At 39.9% G+C, this 26,665-nt stretch overlaps 1 protein-coding gene across 8 annotated transcripts in view; it reads left to right on the forward strand.

Annotated features, from left to right (window-relative positions):
• Positions 1-258: 258 nt before the first annotated feature.
• Positions 259-26,665, forward strand: part of rasgrf2a (Ras protein-specific guanine nucleotide-releasing factor 2a) — a 49,569-nt gene continuing 23,162 nt past the window's right edge. For 2 of the 8 annotated variants that reach the window (XM_086301554.1, XM_086301558.1), the window contains exons 1-10: positions 263-1,038; positions 9,491-9,597; positions 16,119-16,266; positions 16,512-16,601; positions 16,679-16,932; positions 17,307-17,386; positions 21,472-21,665; positions 22,350-22,459; positions 25,748-25,866; positions 25,956-26,119. In XM_086301554.1, the coding sequence (XP_086157680.1) occupies positions 748-1,038; positions 9,491-9,597; positions 16,119-16,266; positions 16,512-16,601; positions 16,679-16,932; positions 17,307-17,386; positions 21,472-21,665; positions 22,350-22,459; positions 25,748-25,866; positions 25,956-26,119 (1,557 nt within the window). In that variant the 5' untranslated portion in view covers positions 263-747. Of the gene's footprint in view, positions 1,039-9,490; positions 9,598-16,118; positions 16,267-16,511; positions 16,602-16,678; positions 16,933-17,306; positions 17,387-21,471; positions 21,666-22,349; positions 22,460-25,747; positions 25,867-25,955; positions 26,120-26,665 lie in introns of all 8 variants that reach the window. The other 6 variants (XM_086301561.1, XM_086301559.1, XM_086301555.1 and 3 more) reach the window with 6 other exon arrangements.

Raw genomic sequence — 26,665 nt, forward strand, 5'->3', positions numbered from 1 at the left:
ATCCCCAAGTTTGATGTCAACAAACCTGCGAACAATTTTATACCAAACCTCTAAAGGAGGCAGATTTCATGAAAAATATCACTATCCACCTGAGAGAACCAACAAACTGGACCTGAGCAAAGCGGGAACCAGCCCTCCTCAGCAGGGACGTCTTTTTTTTGTTTTTTCACAGCGAAACGTGTGCTGTGTAAAACTGTGGGTGTGTAAACTTTGGTGCACTTTGGTTTGCGCTGCTTAAATGGAACTCCTGCGAGGCTCCGCGCTCAGAGAGCAGCGCGCGGGCTGCGGCGATCTAAGTTGATGTCAAAGCCGATTAGCGCTGATGTCCGTCGTGATTCTGTTTTCACCGTCTGTTCACTGAGTCTATTTCTGTGTGCTGTTGTTGGCGGTACTACACACTCCGTCGTTTTCCTCATTTTTTTAACCACCAGGACAGAAACACACTGGCTTTCTAGGTCATGTCCGAACTTTGCAGCATGGAGATGTGTTGAAGCGGTGCTGCTTTTCAACGGTTCAGCTGACACTGGAGCGTGTATTTGACAGTCTGGTAAGAGTGGTGCACTCTCCAACTTTTTATGCCATGGTAAACCTGGATTACCTTTTTCTGCAGTTGAGATGTTAACCACTTTCTCTTCAGTATCCATCCGGTAGAGATAACGGTAGAGATATCGAGGATGCGTGATGTGATACATATGTTTGCTCTTTGAAGTTGGGACCAAAATAAGGACAGGACTCAGTGTAAACATAATGCAGAAGAGCGTGCGGTACAATGAGGGCCACGCTCTGTATCTGTCAGTGGTTGCGCGCAAAGAGGGGACCAAGCGCGGCTACCTGAGCAAGAAGACCACAGAGAACAGTCGCTGGGCTGAGAAGTACTTCGCCCTCTACCAGAATGTGCTCTTCTACTTCGAGAACGACCAGAGCGCACGGCCCTCAGGTATATACCTGCTGGAGGGATGCACATGCGAGAGGGCGCCGGCGTCCAAAGTGTCCGCCATCAGCAAGGATGCTATTGAGAAGCAGCAGGTGCGTCCCACGGTAAACGTGCTTTTAGCGTGAAAAACCGTCAATTTTCTTTGCTCTTTCATTTCTGTCTTTCTTGAGTCCCTTTAAAAAGTCCTCACCACACATACACGGTGTCATGAGTCTTGCTCAGCGTTTCTTTATTTTCCCTCCCAAAACTCTAGCTATCAGGAATTCAGAAGGTAATTAGATATCCTTCATGATACAACCTTTAACTTATGGTGGAATATCCCACCAGGTAATTTTGATGAATTTAGGTTTAAAGCTTTTGCGCTTAAAATGAAGTGTTATGTCCTAATTATACTTAAAAAGTATTTTCATTCGAAACTGTGTCCCTTTTGTACTCAATGCATACACGTTTACATTCAAATATACTTATAAAATAATTCGTTTCTGGTTTGTCTTAAAACTGGCAGTTGCTCAACTATACTTATGCAACACTATTAAATGGTGAGTATTTTTAGGTATGAAAAGTTACACCATCATTCACAAGAATTACTTAGTAAAAGTTGAGAAAGAACACCGTCATTAAAGTTAGTTATTAACTTTACTGACTGACTAACTAACTAACTAACTAACTAAATAAATACAAACATTTACAGTGCTTATAAAAACATACGAACCATTAGTAAGAATTATGTATAGCAGTTTTAGTTAGTAAATAATTCTGTCACTATTTAAACAGCAGAAATTTCAAGAGAAACCTATTAAACAAGTCACACAAAGGGAGTTGTGTTCATTGTTGTATTCTTTTGTGATTTAAAGTCTATATGTCAGGCATATGTCAGGGACCAATTTTGGGGGCATCCTGTTTTGGGGTTTAAAAGCCACGGAGACGCGGTGTTTAGAAAAAATGTGTCTCAACTGTTCTGATACTCCTGCCACATACAGGATACACCGTGGAGAGGTGGCCAGTTGGTTGCAGGGCTAACACAGAGAGACCATGCGCACTCGTGGGCAATTTAGAATCACCAATATAAATCAGAACAATGAGCTGAAAGAGGCTAAAATGAACTGTCAAATAATATTAAAATAATTGCTAAAACCGTTTGTACTATAGTTAGTAGTAGGAAAATATAAAGCAACTAAAAGATCTTTTTTTTCTTCCCCCTTCTCACCATGCTTAATGCTAATGCTGCTGCCCATTATAGCCTCACCTATGTGCCACTTGACTGATGTGTTTCCATAGTGATGAAGTTGGTAGTTGGTGAAATGGGACATACAGTAAGTTTGACGTTACACAATCAGAGATATGAAAATATGGACGTTTTCTTGAAAGGATATTTAACTGAGGCTAAAGGCTAAATGTGATAAATCACACTAGTGTGCTTTTAAATAATGAAAATTGATTCTGCTGTGAATATGTAATACTTTCTGTTTGTGAGTTTGTATCCGACATGTGGTACTGCTCTAGGATGATGCTGTGCTAGACTAAGAATAGCATCCTTGCTCGTTGTTTTGCCTGCAGTCACTGTCTGAATACCAAGTCAACACAACTGCATCTCACACATGGATGCTGCTACGCACTAGTGCTACCTGTGCTATTGGGAGACTACCTTTTACTGTACTCTACTGCCTTTCTATGAGTATGGTACACGTGTAACCAAATAACAACAAAACCTAGTGTAATTTCTTCAAAATAAGTTAAGTGAAAAAGTCCAAAACAATGTACGTATTTTAAATATGGCACAGTCCTCCTTGGTATGTGTTTGCACAGTGAAGTTGTGATGTAAATCCTGTGTTTGATCATAATGCTTGATCTGTAATGCTTATTTCTACCTCAATATTTTTATTCTTGGATTCTAGTAAGGTAGCTTTGGATGATTCAGAGTACAAAATAACCAAAGCTTGGGTGCTGCCCCGCAACTCTTCTTTTCCTCTTGCCTTTTTTGATTGGCTCCTTCTTAGAAATGGAAGTGCACTGTGTGGACCATATTAGGGAGATCCACTCATACTGACAGACATTCGGGAATAGAGAAACTGTTTGTAACTGAGCTTTAATAGAAAATCTATTTGATCTATTTCAACAGTAATTTTTATAACCACAATGTAGGTTGATCATTTAATGAGTGTGCATTTTTGCTCATTTAATAGCATTAAAAAGTGCAATAACATGAGATCAAGTTTTTTAGTAGTCTTTTCTAATACAAATCATCAAATATTCCCATTTTCTAGTTTTCTGAGCATTCATAATTGTTGCATTACTGAGTTTAGCAATCATAACTCCTAACTCCTGTTCATGTCAGTTTAAGTTCAGAAACAAGCTAAATGTCACAAAAACACTGTGTTGTGTTTTATTTCTGTGAGTGTTTAAACACTGAGACCGGTTTCCAGTTTATAACCACTTTAGCTGACTTATTATTAGAATTAGTGCTTATGAATCACTTTTCTAACTAACGAAGGCCTCTCTTCACAAACAGCAGCTACTTATTACAACCTGGGACAGCTGAAATGTTAGCCAAAAAATGAGACAAGAAGTTACCTTAGCTCAGATCAACTAAATATTTACTTTAATCTTCCATGTGTGACACAAGCACACTGCTTCATCTTCATTTCAACACTTTTTAATGAATTGAGTGGGGTACATGTGAATTTCTCAGTCCCAAAGGTGTTTTTGTAATTACCTTGACATTTTATTGACATTTTATTTAATTACACATTAAATAAAATTATTTATACTCTTTATACACAGATGATATTATCTTTGAAAAACAGATTTTAATGACATCCTAATAATATAGTTAATGTCTATTATATTTTTTATATAATTTAAAGACAATGATTCATGAAAATAACTGTAGTGAAAACCACACAAATATGTATTGCATAGTATAAAAAGTAGCCCAGACTGCAGCTTATGTCCTCAGAGAGACGAAGGAAGTAACACAGCACCATTGTCCTGCAGGTCAGGTCGTGTTGAAAGTGGTCCTGGCTGTAAGCGGGAGCTCTCATGTTTGCATCTGTGCATAGCAGACTGATGAAGTGTTTTTTTGTGAGTGAACGCGGTGATGCTCGATGCAGGGCAAGGCAGCTTACAGCTCCCTATTTCTCACTCTGTCTGTCCCTGTCCGTCTGTTCGTCTCACTTATTGTTATCCTTGTGCTTAAAGCAGGCTTGTGACCAGGGAAGCCGCATTAGCAATGCAAGGATGCTGCACAAGCCTTGATGGTTATGTAACCCCCACCCTACCCCCCAACGCACACAAACAAGCCCTTAAGCCTCTCTGGTCTGTAGCCGACACACGCTAGCAAGTGTCCCTCACCCGCTTTTTGTTACATCATTACTATACAGACCTGCTTTCTCTCTGTGGCACCCTTTTAGCAAACTATATTGTCAGACATAGGAAAGGAAAAAACTGATATTCAGCAAGTAATTTATATGTTTATTTGACCCATATCTCATGGATTAGAGGGTTGTGACTTTGTTAAGGACCATTAAGTCCTTAACAAAGTCACAGTCTGTATTTGGCAAATACAGACTATAATGACTTAAATACAACTCAGTTTAGTAACATACCCATGTATGGGCTGGAGGAGCCAGAGATTCATCTCCTACCTCCGGATTAGTAGATGATCTCTACTGCCTGACCTCAGAGAAAATCTATCGTATTTCGCTGAATTAATAAAATAGTAATTTTCCTGGAAAATTAGTGCATAACCATGTTCAAATTTCTGCAGTCGTATTGGGTTAAGTTGTCCTTGAGAAAAAACAGCAATTTATTTTGAATTCATATTAATTTATTAAATAAAAAACAGAGTTTGTCATGTGAATGCACCTCTGCAGTTTCTACTTTTAACATATTGCCTATTGAAAGTTTGTGTCACTCCTGGATAATTCTTTTTTTAAACGTTTTGTTGTATTTTTTTTCCTCCTGAGCCCGTAGGGTCCCTTATGTTTATGAGCTTACCAGTGTGGAACATTGGTAAGACCGTAAAATATAACGCAGGGGTGTGTGTTAAAGCTCAGTTTTAATTATTTTTTTATGACAAATGCAACAATACAAGTTATTTTATGTGAAATGTTGAAATACAGGGTTTAGCTAAGGTAGTTAGAGACATGCTAAAGTTTTCAGGTTACTGTAAGGTTATTTTTGTGTGTCTTTTGCTTTTAAATGGATAAGTACTCCTAAAACTGCCATGCAAAGGAGTTTGGTGTATTATGAAATCCAAGTCTTGATGAACTGCTGTTCCTTGTTACACGTGCTAACCTCATTAGTATGGTTTAGCAAACAGCTGAAGGGACAACGATATGACAAATGAAAAAAAAAGGACTGAAACATGCATTGAGTTACTGGTGACTGCTTTTTGAGTATTTGATGATGGGCTCATTCCTGTCAGACTTTACTTAGTGCATTTTTAAAAAAACAAACAAACTTGTAAATGAAATATGAAATTTGAAAATGTGATATGGGATGGATTTTCACTATGATTTAAAGGGATTAGAATCTTGTATTCATGCATAAAGTGGAACAGGTGGAGTCAGGATTTGTATTTGTGTCTTTTCTAAATTATGTATACCCTTGTCAAATGCCCCAGTGAACTTAAACACGATAAGTACTTGTAAAAAATAGATTTAGCCTGCAATATATAGAAGTAGAAGTCCCTACTGAGCTTAAATATTACAGCATATTCATAAGCTTAGGAGTCAATGGTGGTATTGTTGTCTTCAGAAACGACACAAAAAGAGAACAAATTGGCTTTAAAATGAGAAGTTAGGCAGTCTTTTACCGCAGAGGCAGCAGCAATCTATATCAACTGGACGGCCAGCTAATGCTAATGTAAAGAAAAAATCAGCAAAAACCATGTGCATAATTATAATCATACATCCAGATTATACTCAGAAAAATGTGATCAGAGTTCTAAAACTGCAAAGATCTCAGCCTTAGATTGCAGAGGCAAAGTGGGAGAAAACCTGGAGACATTTTCTCTAAATGCAGAAGGGGCTCAGCGACCTCACAGGATAGTTGATTGTGAGCTCACAGAATCCTTAACAAATTTCTATTTATTTTTGAAATTTTCCATTAAGACCTTGCTGTAAAACTAGCTTCACAAACAAATGAATGACTGTGAACATGACCCAGTTGTGTACTGTACATTTTTATTGTTCTGTGCACATCAACACCACCAACCCAGTCAGGACCCAGTCCCATATTTAAGATGGCGAGGCATGATTGTGGAAGCCGCGCAGGTGCGTCCACCTTCCCTGCACAGCACCACAGGCCACGCCCCGCCACATACCCCCATCGCCAGGCCAGGGAGCCATCCGGCTGATCCTGCTCCCCTCCCCCCGCGAGGGGAGCAGGCATCCCTAGCCCCTCTTCCTGCCAACGGCGTGCTACCACCACCACCTGCTACTGCTGCGTGGCCGCCAGCTCGGCCACCATTCTGGCCAGCTCCTCATTCTGCTGGCCCAGTCCTGGGTCTGCCGTGCCTCCCGTCCTGGGTTTTGGCACCACTGTGAACATCCAACCCAGTTGTGTTCTGTATATTTTTATTGTTTTGTGCACATCCACATCAACACCACCAACCCCGAGTCAGGACGCAGTCCCATATGATGGCGGGGCATGATTGTGGATGCCGTGCAGGTGCGTCTGCCTTCCCTGCACCCAAGAGCACGGCACCACAGGCCACGCCCCGCTACAATGACCGTTTTTTTTTTTTAAATTTTAAAGATACATGGCGCTCCCAAAGTTTTACATGCACAGGCTCATCTGCTGAGTGTCCTCGGCAGTCATGCTGGCTGCCACAATTGCTGCAGAAGCACTAAATAGCACTAAGTAAAATGACTAAAAACCAGAAGTTGAAGTGGGTTTATGATTACCTTGTTCAGTCTTGAAACGATTTAGCTTGATATAGTTTTGCTTTAACACAGCTGGCTTTGTTTTTATATTTGCATTTTTCTACTTCATATTTTATTTAACCTCCTAAGACCCGAACGCTTCCACAGCATGCATTTTGAATTTCTCTTTGATATTTGGGCTGATTGGGGCCCAATGAATGTAAAAACAAAGAATTACCAGATTTTTTCTTTTACCCACTTTTTGTTTCTAAGAAAAATGACATCCACATATGAGGATATTCGTTTAAAATTTTGATAGAACAGTGGCAGTATAATGTCCTCGTAAGTGGATATCAGGCCCTTGTAGAGCAAAATTGAGTATTCGGGTCTAAATAACCAAAAATGTGATGTCCGTATATGTGGACACCAGGTCCATTCATCCATCCGCTTCCGCTTATCCTTTTCATGGTCACGGGGGGCATTGGAGCCTATCCCAGCTATCATAGGGCGAGAGGCGGGGTACACCCTGGACAGGTCACCAGTCTGTCACAGGGCCAACACACAGGGACAGACAACCATTCACACGTAGTGACAATTTGGATTATCCAATCAACCTATCCCCACAAGCCGCATGTCTTTGGACGGTGGGAGAGTACCTGGAGGGAACCCACGCAAACACGGGGAGAACATGCAAACTCCACACAGAAAGACCTGATGGTGGAATTGAACTCAGGACCTTCTTGCTGTGCGGCAACGGTGCTAACCACCGTGCCACCGGGCTGCCAGTGAAAATTACGCCCATGTTCATGAAAAGTACTCATTGGTGTCATGGTTTAATTTTGCAACTTTATCTTTGGAAGTACAAGCCTTGTCAACGCCTTTGTGCAAATCACATAATTTGAACATAGGCATCTAGTAAATGGATAAGAAATACTTTTGAAGTGTAGTTTTCTGTTCTGTGCAGCCATTCCTGTGTAGGTTTCTAGGGATTGTCTTCTTTGAGAATACAATTCCCGACTTTCTCATTCATTTGCTCAAGTCTTGGGAGTTGTTCTAAGGGTCTTAAGACACATTTTTCTCTAGTTTTCTTTCCTGATTCTTTGCAATCTTTTACTCCAAACCTCTTCCAGGAGAGTTCTGTACTGTGTGGCTTTCTTAAGTGACAACTCTTGCTGAAGTTTTACACTGTGTGTGGAGATAACCAAACTAAAGAACATCATTGCACAGAAAAGATTTTCATGGGCTAAAAATGTTGACCCTAGTAATTTTTTTCTGAAAAAATAATAATAACAATAATAACAATAATAAGAATACTTTAAAGAAAACTAGTATGTTTAGAATTGCCCTTGTTGAAAATTTTGACAAAACTAGGGGTAATACCCTCCTATTGGGATGTGGACATTTTGGAATGTCCAGACAAAAATACTTAGGGCCTGATATCCACTTACGAGGACATTATACTGCCACTGTTCTATCAAAATTTAAAACGAATGTCCTCATATGTAGATCTCATTTTTCTCAGAAAGAAAAATTAGGTTAAAAAAAAGAAGTGGTAATTCTTTGTTTTTACATTCATCAGGTGCCAATCAGCCCAAATAGCAAAGTAAAATTAAAAATGCATGCTGTGGAAGCGTTCAGGTCTTAGGAGGATACTAATCATTTTGTCCTCATCTTTACAGATGCATGTGTGTAAGTGCATCTGTATGTACTTCGTATTATTTGCACTAATTCTCATTTTGAAGTGGAGTCCTTGTACTCTTCCAATTATTACCTCCACTCATGAGGAAGCAGGTCTGTTTTCTGTGTGCTATTTTAGTGTTACTTGTGCTCTTTGTGCTGTTACTTGGGGCAAGAACTCTGACGAGGAAGCTGAATATGAAAATGTGAACCAAGTGTGGATGTTCCTTAGGGCTGCAGCCAACAGTTATTTTCATTAGTCCGTGTATACAAGGTGTATAACAATTGGCTTAAATTATGGAATTTATCACCGCAGCTGGAGGATGTTCATTCATCTTTTCTACTTTGTTGCCAATAAACAAATAACAGATTTGACACAAAAACTCTAATTTTTGAGACATACAAGGAAAGTGGCTTTTTGAGGCATTTACTTACTGATAAAAAATAATATTTAAGCTGGTTCTAGTTTTCTCTTTTGAGAGATCAGCTTTATAGGACTCTTGTCAAAGACAATTTCTTTCGATTTCCACCATAGAGTTTCAGCTGGATTGAAATCTGGACTGTTTCCTGGCCTTGTCACTGAATTATTTATGTGTCCAACACTAGACCTTTAACAAACAAAAGATAATAGCAACAAAAAATGACATCAAGCAAGAATTCACAAGACAAGTGAAATTAAAAAGGGAAATTAAAAGTGCGTCGGTGTCTCACTCCCATTTCTTCTTGTTGCATGTTGAAGCTCTACTTGGAACCTTGTTAAGATCCAATCACGCAAAATAGTATTTCTTTTTCCATTTTTCAAGTGGTCTTAATCTTTTGATTTGGACTGTATGTTGCACACATACATTAATGTAGTTTCATTAAACTTGAGTTAAAAACATATAATAATTCCGTCATTGTCTAGATTGTAAGCCTGAATAAACCTGTTGAAAAAAATACTCTGACCTAAGATTAGAGATCTTTTTTCCAAGCATGAAGTCACATTACTTTTTGTCTCTTTTCTTTCACATAGTACTACTTCATGGTCAATTTTGGCCACGATGGGCAGAAACCTCTAGAGATGCGAACAGAGGATGAGTTGGACTGCAATGAATGGGTGGGGGGCATCCAGCAGGCCAGGTATGAAGTGACAAGAGTTTTCACTCTTTTACAATGTTATAAAATATTGTAATTTATGTATTTTCATCTGTATACGACTTGATCTTTCTAATGGCTCCATACTGCAGTGGTTTAGATATTTCCTTGTAAGTGAAAGGTTTTTAGTTTAATTCCAGCCAGCGATTCAAATTTCCCTTGGTTGCATCAGGAAGGGCATGTAGCATAAAACTCTGAAAAATACCTGCTGTAGAGCAAGAGTGTGTTTATTTCCTGTTTTTATGCCTGTCTCATTTGTTCTGTATAGTGTCCTTGGGTATTTTAAAAGGCGCCTTTAAATAAAATGTATTATTATTAAGAGATGGGAAAGCCATGCAGCAAAGGGCTGCAGGTCAGACTCAATCCTGCATTGCTCCACTCAGGCCATGTAACATATGGTTACCAGCTCAACCACTGAGCTAAACCAGCACCAGACGGCTTTACCTGTCTAGCACTTAGAGTCCCCCGAGAGCAGCACTGCCCAGCCTTCTACCTTTCTACCTTTAAAACTCGCCTTCCAGCCAAATGGCTGGTAGGCTTTTAGCTAGGCTTTAGCTTCTGCCAAGTGGAAGCTAAATTGTCTAGTCATTCATATGTAAATTAGGTTGTTATCTGGGAATTCTGGAGGGGAGTGGGGGTGTGTGAATGAGGGGGTGGGGGAGCTGCTAAAAGCTGTGCACTTCCTTTTGTGTTTCATCTTGATGCATTCTCAATCATCCAGGGAAATAAATCTCTAAAAGTCACCAACTTGGAGTGTTTCAGTTTGCCATCTTAGGGAGAAATCAACACACATGGGTGTATGTCCTTCGTTGCTGAGATTTATTGATAAAAACAGTACAAAAAACCAACCATTTGTACACATATTTACAAATAATAATAAAAAGTGAGTGAGTACATTTCAACATTTTCAGCAATCACTCACAATCCTGGCACTGCCATGGTATCTGTAGTCTGCATTTACCACATGTGTATCTGTAGCAGTGAACACATCGCACAGTGGCATGATTGTTCTTGCATTTGTGTTTGACCTGACACATGGCTCTTTTTCCAGGGCTAGGTGTGGAGGGTTGTGCCCGAAGCAACTGTTCTTTTCTTGCCTTTTTCCCAGCTACATGAGAGTGAGCCAACTCTCTTGCAAGCTCCACCAGGAAGTCCACCCGTCTTTCCTTCGTCCCGGTGTATGCTTGATACAGCACATGTGCATTCAGTGCTGCCATGTCAATCATGTTGTAAAACACGGCAACTGGCCAGTGCCGTGTTCCTCTGCAGACAGTGTACTCCCGAACCATCTGGTCCATCACATCCACGCCACACTTTGTTTTGTTGTAAAGGGTGACAGTGTTTGGCTTCCTTTTGGTAGTGTTGGGAAGCTGGGAAGAAGGCAAGAAAAGAACAGTTGCTTTGGACACAACCCTCCACACCTAGCCCTGGAAAAAGAGCCATGTGTCAGGTCAAACACAAATGCAAGAACAATCATGCCACTGTGCGATGTGTTCACTGCTACAGATACACATGTGGTAAATGCAGACTACAGATACCATGGCAGTGCCAGGATTGTGAGTGATTGCTGAAAATGTTGAAATGTACTCACTCACTTTTTATTATTATTTGTAAATATGTGTACAAATGGTTGGTTTTTTGTACTGTTTTTATCAATAAATCTCAGCAACAAAGGACATACACCCATGTGTGTTGATTTCTCCCTAAGATGGCAAACTGAAACACTCCAAGTTGGTGACTTTTGGAGATTTATTTCCCTTGATGATTGAGAATGCATCAAGATGAAACACAAAAGGAAGTGCACAGCTTTTAGCAGCTCCCCCACACCCTCAATCACACACCCCCACTCCCCTCCAGAATTCTCATGTAACAACCTAATTTACATATGAATGACTAGCCAATTTAGCTTCCACTTGGCTGAAGCTAAAGCCTAGCTAAACACCTACCAGCCATTTGGCTGGAAGGCGAGTTTTAAAGGTAGAAAAGCCAAATGGCTGCTCTCGGGGGCTCTAAAGCCCTCTGATGCATGAATTATGAAAGCCTTGGTCAAGATTTTTTTCTTAAGTGCTTTTATTCTTCTCAGGACATGAAAAAAAAAATGTCCAACTCTTTTTTTCCCAAAAATAAGTTTTTTTTATAAAGTTATAAACTTGTCCACTCCAGTGGACTACATGCGCCCGAGCACTTAGCATGAAATACTGTGAATTTACTGTAAAAATTAATTACCTTGTGTTCTATTGTAAATATACAAACACTTGTTTGCTTGTATCCTTTGAAAAACATCTCAGCAATTTTTTTGGAACTTTCAACTCATAAGGCCCCAATGTTTAGACGTAAATAACAAAACCAATCAACAGTCCTAGCTGTGAATCCTACACCTGAATATGGCAAACTATCTCCAACAAGAGAAACATTTTTGAGTCTACACAGTTCTATAACGATGCAGGACAGTATTACCAAGCCCTTATTAGCATGCTGGAAGAAAACACAAACTGACATCTTAGTCTCTGCATCTCCGAACACTTCTATGTTCATCACAGCTAGGCTGTGTGAAAGTTTGCAAAGCATCCAGGGCACAATGGCACACAGCATTGCATGCAGATGTATTTGGTCTTCCGTGTGCACGCAACATCATGGCATCTGTTTGCATTTTTCACCTCGGTCAGTTGGGGCCAGTGATATCCTGTGGCAAACCTGACCTCACAGGCTACTTTGGTGACTGCTCTCCGCTTCACGGGTTGTGGGGTCCCACTGGGTCTTCCTCTTTTGCATTGCTGGAGGGTGAATCTCTTCTCCTGTTACTGACAGTTCTTTCCCATACAAGTTGGTGTTGTATGTTATATTATCAATTAGATCTGCTGGAAACAGATGTCTGAAGAAATCTATGAGATCCTTCCCCTCCACATTCAATTTCCACTCTCCTAGAAAAGGAGGCAAGTCTCCATCAAAGTCATTGTCTTGGACTTTCCAAATATTTTTGCGGGCTTGAGTATGGTCAGGTGCCATGTACCCATCTCCCACAGCTCCCTGATCATGCTGACCTTCCTCTTCATCCTGCCCCTCATCGTTCTCACTTTCTGCATCCTGACTGTTTGTGTCTTCATCATCCGTAGCTCCTATGTCTCTGTTCTGCTCTGGCAGCCACTCATCATCACTGGACTTATCACTGAACTCATCATCACTGCACTCATCAATGAAATCATCATCACTGGAGCTGGATGGAATTTCCTGGACTATTCTGTACCCTGCCTTATTCTTTGCTGCATTTGAAGTCTACAAAATATGATAAAATAATTATTATAGTAACTCAAACTACAGCTGATCTGCACAAAAATATATATTTTAAATGAGTAGTTTATAAATGTAACAATTATATGCTTACTCATAACCAAAACAGTCCCAAAAAACAGTGAGACAATTTATGACTTATGTTAAAAAAAATATAGTGGGTAATGCATGATGTCCACTTCATTGGACACATGGTTCATCATAGTTTTCTACATATTAGACACAACAATTTCTTATTCCAAACAGATAATATCCTTCCCTAGATGTTACTGCATATCATCATTTTTTTTTTTTTTTACCTGTTGGGCTCTTTTAGCATAGAAGGATTGACAGGATATGCCAGCAGTGGTCGGCAGGGGTGACAGTTTGTCTGCCATCTTTGATTCAGAGGAAATTTACTTGCAGTTGCACTAACTGAACACTGAATTGACCTCAATGGAGCATGGCAGCAGAGAGCACTCTAGAGGCTAATATGCAGTTCCACCATAGAAACCAATGCATTAAAGAGATATGTACGTTTTAGTAGCTGTCCACTCCAGTGACCACTATGCATCAGAGGGCTAGGGTAGTTTTAGAGTCTCAACGTGAACCTTAAAGTAGATAACCCATAAGTAACGCGTAAAAAATTACATCTCACTAATTTAGAAGATCTTTATTTTGTGGAAAAAAGCTTTTTTGCTCTATAAAAAAGCCAACTGTGAAGCTAAAAAGCCGTACTACTCCTCACTGATTGAAAAAAATAAGAAAAACCTTTCTCTCTAGCACTGAAGCCATGCTGGCCAAGAGTCAGAGCTCTGTTGGAACTTAACTAGTAATGACGTCATGAATTTCTTCAGAGGTTTTAACAGTTGCGAAAGAAATGACTCATAAACATCACACATACTATCTATACTATTGATACTAATTTTCTTTCCGCCTGATTGATACTGATTCTGAGTTAACTTCAGTAATCATTTCCTCCAAACCATCAACGTGTCTGTTAGAGACCACTCCTTCATTACTGCTCAAAGTCTTACCATTGATTATTGTTTTAATCTTACATATGATATTATATCCATGACACAATATACTATAAGCCAAATGTAAGCACAAAAGTAGTCTAGGTATTAGTTTCCTTGAAAACTTGCACTAAAAGTATAAAATAACTGCTTAACACTTCAGTTTAACAACAACTAAAGTAACTTATCCTTGTAGTTCATCAGCAACCTGCATCCATCATGTAAGTACATAATTACTTTCTATCCACCATTTACTCGTCCAGTTATGGAGGGTAGCTTAATTCAATTCAATTCAAATTTATTTATGCAGCGCCAAATCACAACAACAGTCGCCTCAAGGCGCTTTATATTGTACAGTAGATCCTACAATAATAGATACAGAGAAAAACCCAACAATCATATGACCCCTATGAGCAAGCAGTTTCGCGACAGTGGGAAGGAAAAACTCCCTTTTAACAGGAAGAAACCTCCGGCAGAACCAGTCTCAGGGAGGGGCGGCCATCTGCTGCGACCGGTTGGGAGAGAGACAGAGATTAATAATAAGTACGATTCAATGCAGAGAGGTCTATTAACACATAGTGAGTGAGAAAGGTGACTGGAAAGGAAAAACTCAATGCATCATGGGAATCCCGAGCAGCCTACATCTATTGCAGTATAACTAAGGGAGGATTCAGGGTCACCTGATCCAGCCCTAACTATATGCTTTACCAAAAAGGAAAGTTTTAAGCCTAATCTTAAAAGTAGAGATAGTATCTGTCTCCCGAATCCAAACTGGAAGCTGGTTCCACAGAAGAGGGGCCTGAAAACTGAAGGCTCTCCCTCCCATTCTACTTTTAAATACTCTAGGAACAACAAGTAGGCCTGCAGTGCGAGAGCAAAGTGCTCTAATAGGGTGATATGGTACTACAAGGTCATTAAGATAAGATGGGGCCTGATTATTTAAGACCTTGTATGTGAGGAGCAGGATTTTGAATTCAATTCTGGATTTAACAGGAAGCCAATGAAGGGAAGCCAAAACAGGAGAAATATGCTCTCTGTTTCTAGTCCCTGTCGGTACTCTTGCTGCAGCATTTTGGATTAGTTGAAGGCTTTTCAGGGAGTTTTTAGGACTTCCTGATAATAATGAATTACAGTCGTCCAGCCTGGAAGTAATAAATACATGAACTAGTTTTCCAGCATCACTCTGAGACAGGATATTTCTAATTTTAGAGATGTTGCGCAAATGGAAGAAAGCAGTCTTACATATTTGTTTAATATATGCATTGAAGGACATGTCCTGGTCAAAAATGACTCCAAGGTTCCTCACAGTTTTACAGCTTAGTCAGTGCGAGTGAGATTCGGAGAACCTCAAAAAGTAAAGTGTGCTGTTAGCACAATTCAGTGGAATTCTGAGGTGTGCAGAATAGAGAATAGAGACTGGACTGTCCCCCCTCTCTGTTCCTGAGAGAAATGTTGTCTTTCTTTCTAGGTATTATTGTTTTGTGTTTTGGATCAAATGAAGGCATTTCAGGGATGAAGACATTTCTTATAATGTTAGGTGTAACATAATACTGCAGAAGTTACTCTTGATACTTCTGGTACATTTTGATGGTAAAACTGACAACACAGGGCCTTTATTTGTAATGAAATATGTATGTACATGATAATGCTGTTTGTTTCACTACCTTCCACTACAATGAAAATCTTTTCTTTCTTATTATCTTGTAGTAAAAATGTTCCACAATTTCATCTTGTTGTTCCTACACTTTTTGTGAGAAAATGTGCTGTGCTGAAAAGTGTGACTCAAACTCTACCTTCTGCTCTTTTTGTGTGTTTATGCAGATTTGACACTACTACCTCATGTTGTTCCATATTTGTTTAACATGCCTGTGTGCATTTGTGTGCAAGTGTGTGTTCTTTCTGCTCGCAGCGGTTCACATTTAGGTCACACTGGTGCTGTAGTGCTGCATGGTTACATCACAGACTTGATCTCGTAACTCGACCTCTGTTTTTCTCTGGTCTCACTTTCTGTGTCTTTCCTATTTTTAGTGTAACATTCAGTAGAAAGTATGCCTCTACTTGCCCACAATGACATATTACTGCAGGTGTCAATAATATCAGGCTACTGCCTGATCATTCGTTTAAGTCTATAACTAAAACAAATTGGCACACAAAGCTCTCTGTACATGTTAAATTACCACACTAACCGACTTCAGTACTGTCCTCCTGTGCTCCTTTTAGCTACTCTGGTATCATCATTGAACGTGACATCCTGATGCAGAAGTACATCCATCTGGACCAGATCATGGAGACTGAGAAGGTTGCAGCCAATCAGCTTCGTACTCAGCTGGAGGACCAGGACACAGAGATTGAGAGGCTCAAAGCAGAAGTATGCATGAGTGCATCTGCATGGCTACATAAATGCACATACTGTCACACACAGGCACCCACATGCACTCTAAAATCAAAGCATGCAGATTCCTAAATTAAATCACAGCAGGACTCCACTGATTCTGGGGCCTATTATTTGGGATTTTTCTTTTTTTTACCTTTTAAAATGTTCCCATGAATGTTTTATATTTTGTTATATTTTGCACATTTTTTCATATGGACGCTGTTGTTGTGTTGTTGCAGATTACAGTATTGAACAAAGCCAAGGAAAGGATGCAGCCGCACCAGAACAACCAAGACGAGGAAGACCCCGATATTAAAAAAATTAAAATGGTAAAGAATTGTAACTGCATATTAAAATGTAGAGAGACAAGGTTGTGAGAGAAACTTAGTGTGCAATGGCTATACAGGTGCAGAGTTTCATGCGTGGCTGGCTGTGTCGGAGGAAGTGGAAAATCATTGTCCAGGACTATATCTGTTCCCCTCACGCTGAGAGCATGAGGAAGAGGAACCATATTGTGTTCAACATGGTGGAAGCAGAGACAGAATACGTGCAGCAGCTTTCCATCCTGGTGAATTGCTTCCTTAGGCCGCTCCGCATGGCTGCCAGTTCCAAGAAACCTCCCATTCGCCATGATGATGTTAGCAGCATCTTCCTCAACAGGTGCAACTCTCTTTTTTTTGTTTTGCGTAACTTTTCACACAAATCCTGTATTTCAGCTGTTTGTAATAGTTTATAATAAAGTTTGTAATAAACTATATACTAGATATAAAATACTGATGTCACACATCAATTTCTGAACAAATATGAGAATGTAGTAAGTCATCAGCTAACACTTGCCAGCCTGGTTAGCAAACGGCTTCTATAAACTGTCTAGGTGTAACGCACCAAACCTAGATCCTTCTTGCGGCCTTCCTGGCCTTATAGTTATACTACTAAACTCATTCTTGGTGAATTGAACTCACTCCTCTCTCTCTCTCTCTCTCTCTCTCTCTCTCTCTCTCTCTCTCTCCCTCTCCCTCTCTTTCGCTATGAAGTGAGACCATCATGTTTCTGCATGAAATCTTCCATCAAGGTCTGAAGGCCCGAATTGCCAACTGGCCTACTCTAGTTCTGGGTGAGTGTTTCCAAGCTTACACTTTTTTTAACATAAGCTGTGGTCAGAAGGTTCTACTACTACATGTATAGAGACAAAAAAAACAAACAAAAAAAACAAAAACCACACCTCTGATTTACATGTAGCTCATCTCCTTGTATATCAAAGCTTCCAGTGGAGCTTTCTGACTGCTTGCATAGAACAGGGTGGTCTGTGGAAGTAGACTAGAGTGGTACATGATAAATGAACTGGTTCTTTTCTGCACTTCCTGAGTAGTCAACAAGTTGCTTCATTCAGTCAAGCACTTTTTTAATGCAAGTGCTTTTTGTCTAACATTCACACAAACATTCATATGTCCAATGGATGCACTGAAGAGCAACTTAGGAATGGCATCTTGCCCAGGAATATTTGGCATGTAGACTGCAGCAGTGTCAGGGATTGAACCACCAACCTCCTAATTAGTAGATGACTTACTCAACCTCCTGAGCTACAGCCACCCCAAGTTGCTGTCTGAAATCTTGATTGGATAGAAGGCACGTGGGTAGAAAAAGCATGGAAAAAAGTGCCGGTGTTAATGGGTGAGTTAGACATGTTGTATATATTTGAGTGGTAGAGTAGAAAGTGCTGTACAAGAATCTCTCCATTTTTCATTTACGATGGTCAAGGCTAATGATGAGAACTGAGTTTCTGACAGCAAGACAGAAAACAAATAGAAGTTTTAAGTTTGGAAACATGAAGCCAGCAGGAGCTTTCACCGGGAGCGTGTTAATGGTTTCTTTGTTAGATTCACTGGGTTGTTCACCATTAATGGATGCAAACTTCTACTATTACATCCTAAGGCATCTGAGGAAGAGCTTTTGGTGCAAATGAACTAAAGTGCAGCATGTGTCATCAGGTGCCTACTCATAGCATATCAAAGGAGCAGGATTATTTGCAAAGTTTTTTTTTTAGGTGAATGCAAAATTAGATTGTTTAATGGATTTTTGTTTTGGTCAGAATGGGACAAACAGGGATCGATCTGCAAATTAGCAGAAGACATGGGATTGATGCAGGAATGCTTGAACAGATAACTTGAAAGGGAGATCAACCAAACTGATCACTTTATCAGGTGTGCCTGTCTAGTTGTGGGTTGGACCTACGCTTGCCTTCAGAACTTCCTTAATTCTTCATGGCAGTGATTCAACAAAGTGCTGGAATTCCTCTGAGATTTTCACATTTACACAATAGCAGCATGCAGCTGGTTGCACGTTTCCCGTTTTCACCAAATCCCGAAGGTGGTCTATTGGACTGAGATCTGGTGATTGTGGAGGCCATTTCTAGTACATTGAACTAAACATGTAATGTGATGGGATGAACAGGGTTACCAAAAGTACTGAAGCAGGCTGTGGTCCTAAGGAGCCCACAGTGTGCCAAGAAACCATCCTGAACACCACCATCATCAGCCTGAACATGGCACATGATAGATGGCAGGACAGATGGCCTGTGTGAATTGTGGGCTCACTTTCTTGTTCTTCACTGACAAGACTAACACCCAGTATGGTTTTCTGCTGCTGTAGATCATCTGCTTCAAGGTTTGATGTGTTGTGTGTTCAGATTTCAGAAATACCTTGTTTGTAACAAGGTGAGTTACTGTCGCCTTACTATCAGTTTGAAGCTGTCTGGCCATTCTATTCTGAAGTCATCAACAAGATATTTTTGCATCGCGCCAGATATGTTCTCCACTGGCCATTTTCCATGAACCCTAGACATTGTTATGTAGAACAATATCAGTGCATCAGCAGTGTGTGAAATACTCAAAGCAGCCTGTTTGCAGACAATAATCATACCACGCATCAAGTCACTTAAATCTTGCTTATTCAATACATTGTTTGAATTTAGCAGGTCTTCTTGACCATGGTCACGTTGATAAATGCACTGAATTGCTGCATTATGATTTGTATGAAGTAGATTAGGGGTGCAACGATATTCGTATCGATATTGAACCGTTCGATACAGTGCTTTCGGTTCGGTACACATATGTATCGAACAATACAACATTTGTAATTTATTTTATCAATTTTCCTTCTGACGATGCTGTCTGTGTTGAGCACTCAGTGAATCTGTGTTCAACTACTCCGCCTAGGCTGCACTGTCCAGCGCAGATCCAGTGAGCGCTCAACACAGACAGCATAGTCAGAAGGAAGAGCGCAGGGCACCTCCCCCACCCTCATTCAGATCTGGCGTTTGGAATTATTTTGGTTTTCATGTGACGTATGACCCTGAAGGTAAGCGAGTCATGGACTAAAGTAAAACAGTATGTTGGATGTGCCATGCAATGCTCAATTACATTGGTGTGAACTAGTGTGCTAGCGCAGTTAGCTCGTTAACGTGTTGGCCGTCTAGCCCCATGCACAGAGCGATCGGCGGTAGCTCGTTAACGGAGATTTGCCGTGTTGTGGCATTAAGGTCATTTCAACGAGATTAACCTGAAAGCACTAGTGGGAACACAACGAATATGACTGCACATTTACACCGACATCATCCTAGTGCAAAGACAAGTGGAAGCAGACAAAAAAAAGCAAGCATGTTACTAACTTTAGCCGAGTCATTTAGACAGCTGTTAGCACATGATTCTCCTTATGCTGCTGAGAATATAGCCCAGAAGAAGCGGATAGTATAGCTTTTATTTTGGAAAGAGCCATTTCTCTGTAATAAACTCTCTTTTCCAAAGATGAGTGATTCCTCAATCAGATACAGGGCTTGCAATATCGCTAGCCCGACGTCCTGGAGCTAGCGATTTTTTCAGTCGGGCTACCAAAATCTATCTCTGCCCTGCCCGTCGGGCTATTGTAGGAAAAATATATGTCAATGCTTTTGCATTCTTTCAGAAATGTAGCTGGGTAATTATGTCATTGGCATCGGTGAGCCACTGTCAATATGTGACATATTGAAGTCGCGTTTGAATTTGCGCTCGTTTTTTTGCTTTCACTTTGCAATCGTGCGAACTGTGTATAGAGAGCGACAGCACTGATCTGTGAGTGATGATAATTTGTGCACCAATTCCTCTGACATCGTCTTATTAATCGTTAGCTTACTATGCAAACATGACAAGTGAAATCTCCCGCAGCAAACTTAAACATGTGAGAGGTTGATCGCACAGAGAATCGCTGAGCTTATGTGAGTGAGCGTGTAAAAGCATTTCAGTTCTGCTGAGCCAAATAAGACAGGTCAGGGTGAAGAAGTGACAGCCAAAGAAAAGCTTACCACAAAACGGAGAAGTTATGACAAATCAGACTATAAGGCAAAAAGAAAGTGCAGCTTTATGGTTTCATGGACAAAAGAATTTCTGTGGCTGCGATATGACGAGCTAAATAACCAGGGCTGCACATAAGTGGTCCGCAGGTGCGCATTCGCTGTCAAAATAAAAAACACGCACAAGGGTTAGGGTTAAATTTAAAAACTGTACTTTTGAGTTAAAATATATATTTATAATTTTAATAAATGACAAATTAAAAAGGCATGAACATTTTTTTGTATCGAAAAAATATCGAACCGTGACACCAAAGTATCGAACCGAACCGTGAATTTTGTGTATCGTTGCACCCCTAAAGTAGATATGTGTGGGCCACAAATAAAGTGGCCCATTATTATAAATCACTTGTTTTTTTGCTTTTTATAGTAGAACAACCTTTTGATAATACATTGTGTAGTATGCAGTATGCAAGACCTGAACTCTTCAATGGCATGCATTTTAAGTTCTCTTTGATATTTGGACATATTGGGACATGATGAATGTAAAAACAAAGAATTACAAGATTTTTTTTTCTACCCGATTTTTGTTTCTGAGAAAAATGAGATCCACAATTGAGGGCATTTGTTTTAAATTTCGATAGAACAGTGGCAGTATAATGTCCTCGTAAGTGGATAGCATGCCCTTGTAGAGCAAAATTTAGTATTTGGGTCTAGACAACCCAAAATGTGATGTCCACCACATGTGGACGCCAGGTCCTAGGAGGTTAAATATACATCTTGGATTTTTACATGTGATCTTCTTTTTTTTTTTAAGCTTAATAAAATCTAGAAAACCTTCAATGATGTTGTCTTTTAAACTTCTTTTTGACACCCAGCGGACCTGTTTGACATTCTACTGCCGATGCTGAACATTTACCAGGAGTTTGTGCGTAACCACCAGTACAGTCTTCAGGTGCTGGCAAACTGTAAACAGAACAGAGACTTTGACAAGCTGCTGAAACAGTATGAATCCAACGCAGCCTGCGAGGGTCGGATGCTGGAGACATTCCTCACTTATCCAATGCTTCAGGTACTTTTTACATTAAACAATGTAATCCATTAGCTGCTGTTATAAAAACTATGTAATATGCTTAACTGTAAGGCTTAATAATTTGCAACAAACACTGATGATACAATAAATAAAGACAGCGTTATATAGTCAAAGTATAATATTTAGTCATATAACATGGTTACTTTTAAATGCCTTGACCTGATATATTTGCCCTCATATACTGATATACTGTGTATGAGCTCAAATGGCAGGATAGTAAATTTATTTGCATGAATCTAAATAACTTTGTTTTTTCGTCATTCAAAGATCTCTAATATCTTCGTTTCAGTCTGTGGTGGGGCGTGGTCTGCAGTGCCACTGCAGGGGAGGCAGACACCTGAGCGGCATCTGCAATCACGCCTCGTCGGCTTAAAGGCTGAACTAGGTCCTGCAGTGTTGGTGTTGTTGTGTGTGGCTGCAAAGCTGCAGCCGTCTGAAGTGTATTGCAACCGTATTAATAATAGATGCTGAAAAGCATGAGTACATGGTTTGGTCTGTGGTGGATCTTTCACACAGTCTCTTATTTAAAAAGTTAATTTCCCATTCGGAACTTTTTTGGAATAGCTTGGATGGGATTTCATCGTTTAACCATTTACAATTAATTCTTATAGAAGTGCTGTGTGTATTTCACAAATAGTCACATGGTTTTTTTTTACATTTTAGATTCCCCGTTACATCAGAACTCTCCACGAGCTGCTGGCGCACACACCTCATGAGCATGTGGAGCGCAAGAGTCTTGAGTTTGCCAAATCCAAACTGGAGGAACTGTCAAAGTGAGTGTGTGCTTATGAATACAGTTTAAGAAAATGATTGTATTGATTAAATACTCAGACTGTTGTTGAATAATAATAATAATAAAAAAAATATGGTTAGCTTGAATCAGTTATTTGGTTTCTGAGGTTTATATGAACCACATAAACATGAGTTACCAGTGTTCTGCTTAAAATTGGCTTCACCTGCAGCACATAACTGCCTCAATAGCCTCAGTACTGATGTAGTACATGAAAAGTGACAGTGCACTAGACTAGAGCGTGCAAAAAAAAAAGAAGAGATAAAAACAACAACAGTGTTTGAAAAGTAGTGAAAGTTCTTAAACTCTTCATTATATAGAAACAATTACCCCATATTAGATTTCATATCATATTAGAAACAAAGTGGCTATTGAAAGGAGAACGGTAAAGATTTTATGCTGGCAATAATTAGGTGGAAAATGAAATGAAAGACAAGTATCTACCAAGCTACTTAAGTGAAATGGCAACACGCCATCTAACAGAAGTTAAGCAATCTCTAGATGTTGTTTAAGTAGTAGGAGTACTGTGAGTCATGTTGTTGCTTTAAAAAGTTACATTTCTCAGAACAAGAATGCTATTTTAAGACATTGTTTTAATCCTGAGAGCAGTGTATTGAAAGGTAATGGTTTGCAATTATTCTTTAAAAACTGCAAAATGGGAATCTGCAGGTTTAAATTTTGTGAGAGAAACCCATATATTTCTGATTTATCAGACACCTCCAAAGAAGCAGCGTGTGAAGTGCATGCTGATGATGTAGCCAGTAATATAACAGCAAAACCTTCTAGGAAAAAAAAATAAACCCACAAACTGTATCAGTGTGTTCCTCGTAAGTAAACTATGGAATAATTATTCAATACTTATAGATCAGAAATAAATTAATTTAAAAGTTTGGGAGTAATACTTGGGCCAGGCAACCAAATCAACAATGTCAAGCTACAAACAAGCTTTAAAAACATTTTGGATTAGAAACCAGTCATTTTTAATTTTGGAGGTTTATATGTTAAGCTTTGATGGATGTCTGGCTGTGTAATCTTTGGACTTCTATGAAATTGCTGTAGGCAAACCTGAGTTCGTGGATCGAATTAGGTTGATGTCTACTCTTCGTTATAGTCAGCTTTCAACAGGCTTTAGGTGTAATGGTCTGTGTGCAGCAGGCAGGAGTAGAGGACCCAAAATGCAGATTTCTGGAGGCAAACATGGAGGCACAGCAAAAAAACCCAAAACGCTGACTAAACTGAGAAAACAAATAACTAGCAGCCAGGCTGGCAGACACAACACACGGCAGAGAATGATGGCAATCATAGATAAATCAAGGAAAACAGAGGGCTTAAATACAGAGAGTGATAACGAGGGAAATTAGACACAGGAGGAGAGCACAGCTGGGAGTAATCGAACATGACAAGACCAAGGGGAAGCAAAACTGAAAATATTAACATGGGACGTAGAATGGCGATGCAGACCTGACACTGAGATAGAGACATGAAAAAGGCATAACACTGAATAAAGGAAAGGCATATTAAACAGAACCTAAGACTGGAAATCAGGAGATACTAAAGAACTTAGGGCGCTAGAAATATAAACAAACAAAATAAAAACTAGACCTAGGCACACTAACATTAGCCATGAAGGAAAATATTTTTAAAGAGCATGACTAGCAGACCAGGGCCCTGTGCTTCGTACGTCGCTTACTACATCCAAGATCAAATGAAACATCCAAGACCAAATCATTGCGCTAACTCTGAGCTCGCTATTCCGGTTCCCCGAACACACCTGTTGTTGACGATTAGTATAGCTGGATGAAGTAATGTGAGATCACTGGGTGGCCCAACAGGGGCTACGCATCGATAGTAGAAACATTGATCGGCAACCCTTTGATTGGTCGGCGAAAATGTCGAAGGAGCGCGCTCGGTATTTTTCGGCAGCAGAGCAAGAACTCTTGAGTGAGGGATTTCAGGAGTTTCAGAGTTTAATTAAAACGCAAGGGAACACTGCAAAGGCTGCAAAAGCAAGGAGAGAGGGCTGGCAGAAAGTTGCTGACAAATCAAACTCGTAAGTAATTCAATAATAACAATAATAATGGAGTGGATTTATATAGCGCTTTTCAAGGCACCCAAAGCGCTTTACAATGCCACTATTCATTCACTCTCACATTCACACACTGGTGGAGGCAGCTACGGTTGTAGCCACAGCTGCCCTGGGGCAGACTGACAGAAGCCAGGCTGCCATATTGCGCCATCGGCCCCTCTGGCCAACACCAGTAGGCGGTAGGGTAGATTTATCATATCACACCATATTATCCAATATTATATTACATTATATTATATTATAATATGTTATATTATATCCCCTTTCACATTAGAGCCACAACAGGACCCACTAGAACATGGGAACAAGTAAAAGTGAAATATAAGAATATTCTACAGAATGGTAATATTTATCACTTATATTGCTTGTCGTCTCTTGGAAAGAGACCCTGGAATACTCTGTTTGTTTGTTCATAACAGCAACCAAGAAAAGGGCAGAGCAAAAAAAAAGACAGGTGGTGGTCCTGCACCCCCTCGTCAACAAGTTGGTTAAGTAAATAATACCCTCACGGGAAAATCGATATCTCTCTATGAGCACACTGTCGCGCTGAGCTAAAGGATCCTGTCTGTCCCGCAATATACGCTGAATTCTGAGGACTCTCCTTATCAATCTTGCACCTTCCGCAATGGGTTGCTCGCGTAAACGGACAGGATATGACTGCGACAGACTTCCCAAATCCACCTTCGCTTTTATAGCCGTGGTCTCTCATCTTGATTACACGAAGTAATTTACAATTACTACTCTGAAATATGAATTACATCTGTAATAATCACATACATGTAATAGAATGTTAATAGTACATTTCCCTTTTTTAGGGAATGACCTGTATGTATCTGTGTGAAATCAATAAAAGGATCAAGTGCTGCATTATCTTTAGTTACATTGATGTTATTTATTTATGGTGAAACAGTGGTGGAATATCGCTGTTGCTTTCGTATGAATGACGCGGACATACCTGCGTGGCCGCGATCTAATCCTGTTTACATAAAGTAAACCTGCTCCCCAGCAGGTTTACGCTTACGGCTCTGTTGCTATGACAGCAAGTCCCGGATGGGCTTCGGGGAACCGAACGATCCAGGATCACGCGAAATCGTCAACAATCTCATCCAGCTAACTCACTTAGCGCGGTACGAAGAACAGGCCCCAGAACATCCATTGTCCATCCATCATTGTTTGTTTTGGCAGGATGATACATGATGAAGTCAGCGACACAGAGAACATCAGGAAGAATTTGGCCATTGAAAGGATGATTGTAGAGGGCTGTGACATCCTTTTAGACACAAGTCAAACTTTCGTCAGACAAGGTGAGCTTCTGTCTTTGTATTTCATGCTTTACCAAGTCATGTTATTCCAGTTCTTAATCAGTTTACTCATTCTCATTGTTTGTGGGCAGGTTCTCTCATCCATTTACCATCCAGCAGTGAACGGGGTGTTCTCAGTAAGGTGCGCCTGGGCTCTCTCTCACTGAGGAAGGAAGGAGAGCGACAATGTTTTCTCTTTACCAAACACTTCCTCATCTGTACCCGAACATCGGGAGGGAAGCTTCACTTGCTCAAGGTCAGCTTCACCTGTTCACAACTTTGCATTTTATTTATTCAGTGGGCAGTGCCCTTTGGTTTGAAAACTCTTTGCTAAGGTAGACCTAACCAGCACTGATGCATTAAAAGTTTTAAACCACTAAGCATAATATCAAAAATAAAACAATAGTAAAAGCCAACTGGTGGTCTTTAAAGGTTCAACAATTATACCATTTTTCAAGGTTAAAATGAGCAAAATCAAAATGAAAACTAAAAGGAGCCATCTTGGTTCCATTGTGGTTAGCATGTTCATGAATATTATTTCCCATCAAAGCAGAAAACTTGAATGCCTTCCTTGCTCTGTTTTTGCATCAGCACACACAAAAGATAACGGTCTTGTGATTTAAGATAATAGGGAAAAATATTAAAGGAAACATATGCTAATTCCCATCTCAACATTTTTATTATTGGAATCTTCCATGATTCATACTTCAAAATATTTTTAACTCACACCAGGCTTTGGTGTAGCCCCTCAGTTTGCTATCTGTCTGATACAAACCATATCTATATGAGCCAAGCCACAGAC

The sequence above is a fragment of the Aulonocara sp. 'chitande type north' Nkhata Bay genome, linkage group LG7, assembly GCF_057382095.1.
Source record: "Aulonocara sp. 'chitande type north' Nkhata Bay isolate Kocher_YH1m ecotype deep benthic linkage group LG7, A_spYH_male_GT1.1, whole genome shotgun sequence".
Classification (NCBI taxonomy): Eukaryota; Metazoa; Chordata; class Actinopteri; order Cichliformes; family Cichlidae; genus Aulonocara; species Aulonocara sp. 'chitande type north' Nkhata Bay.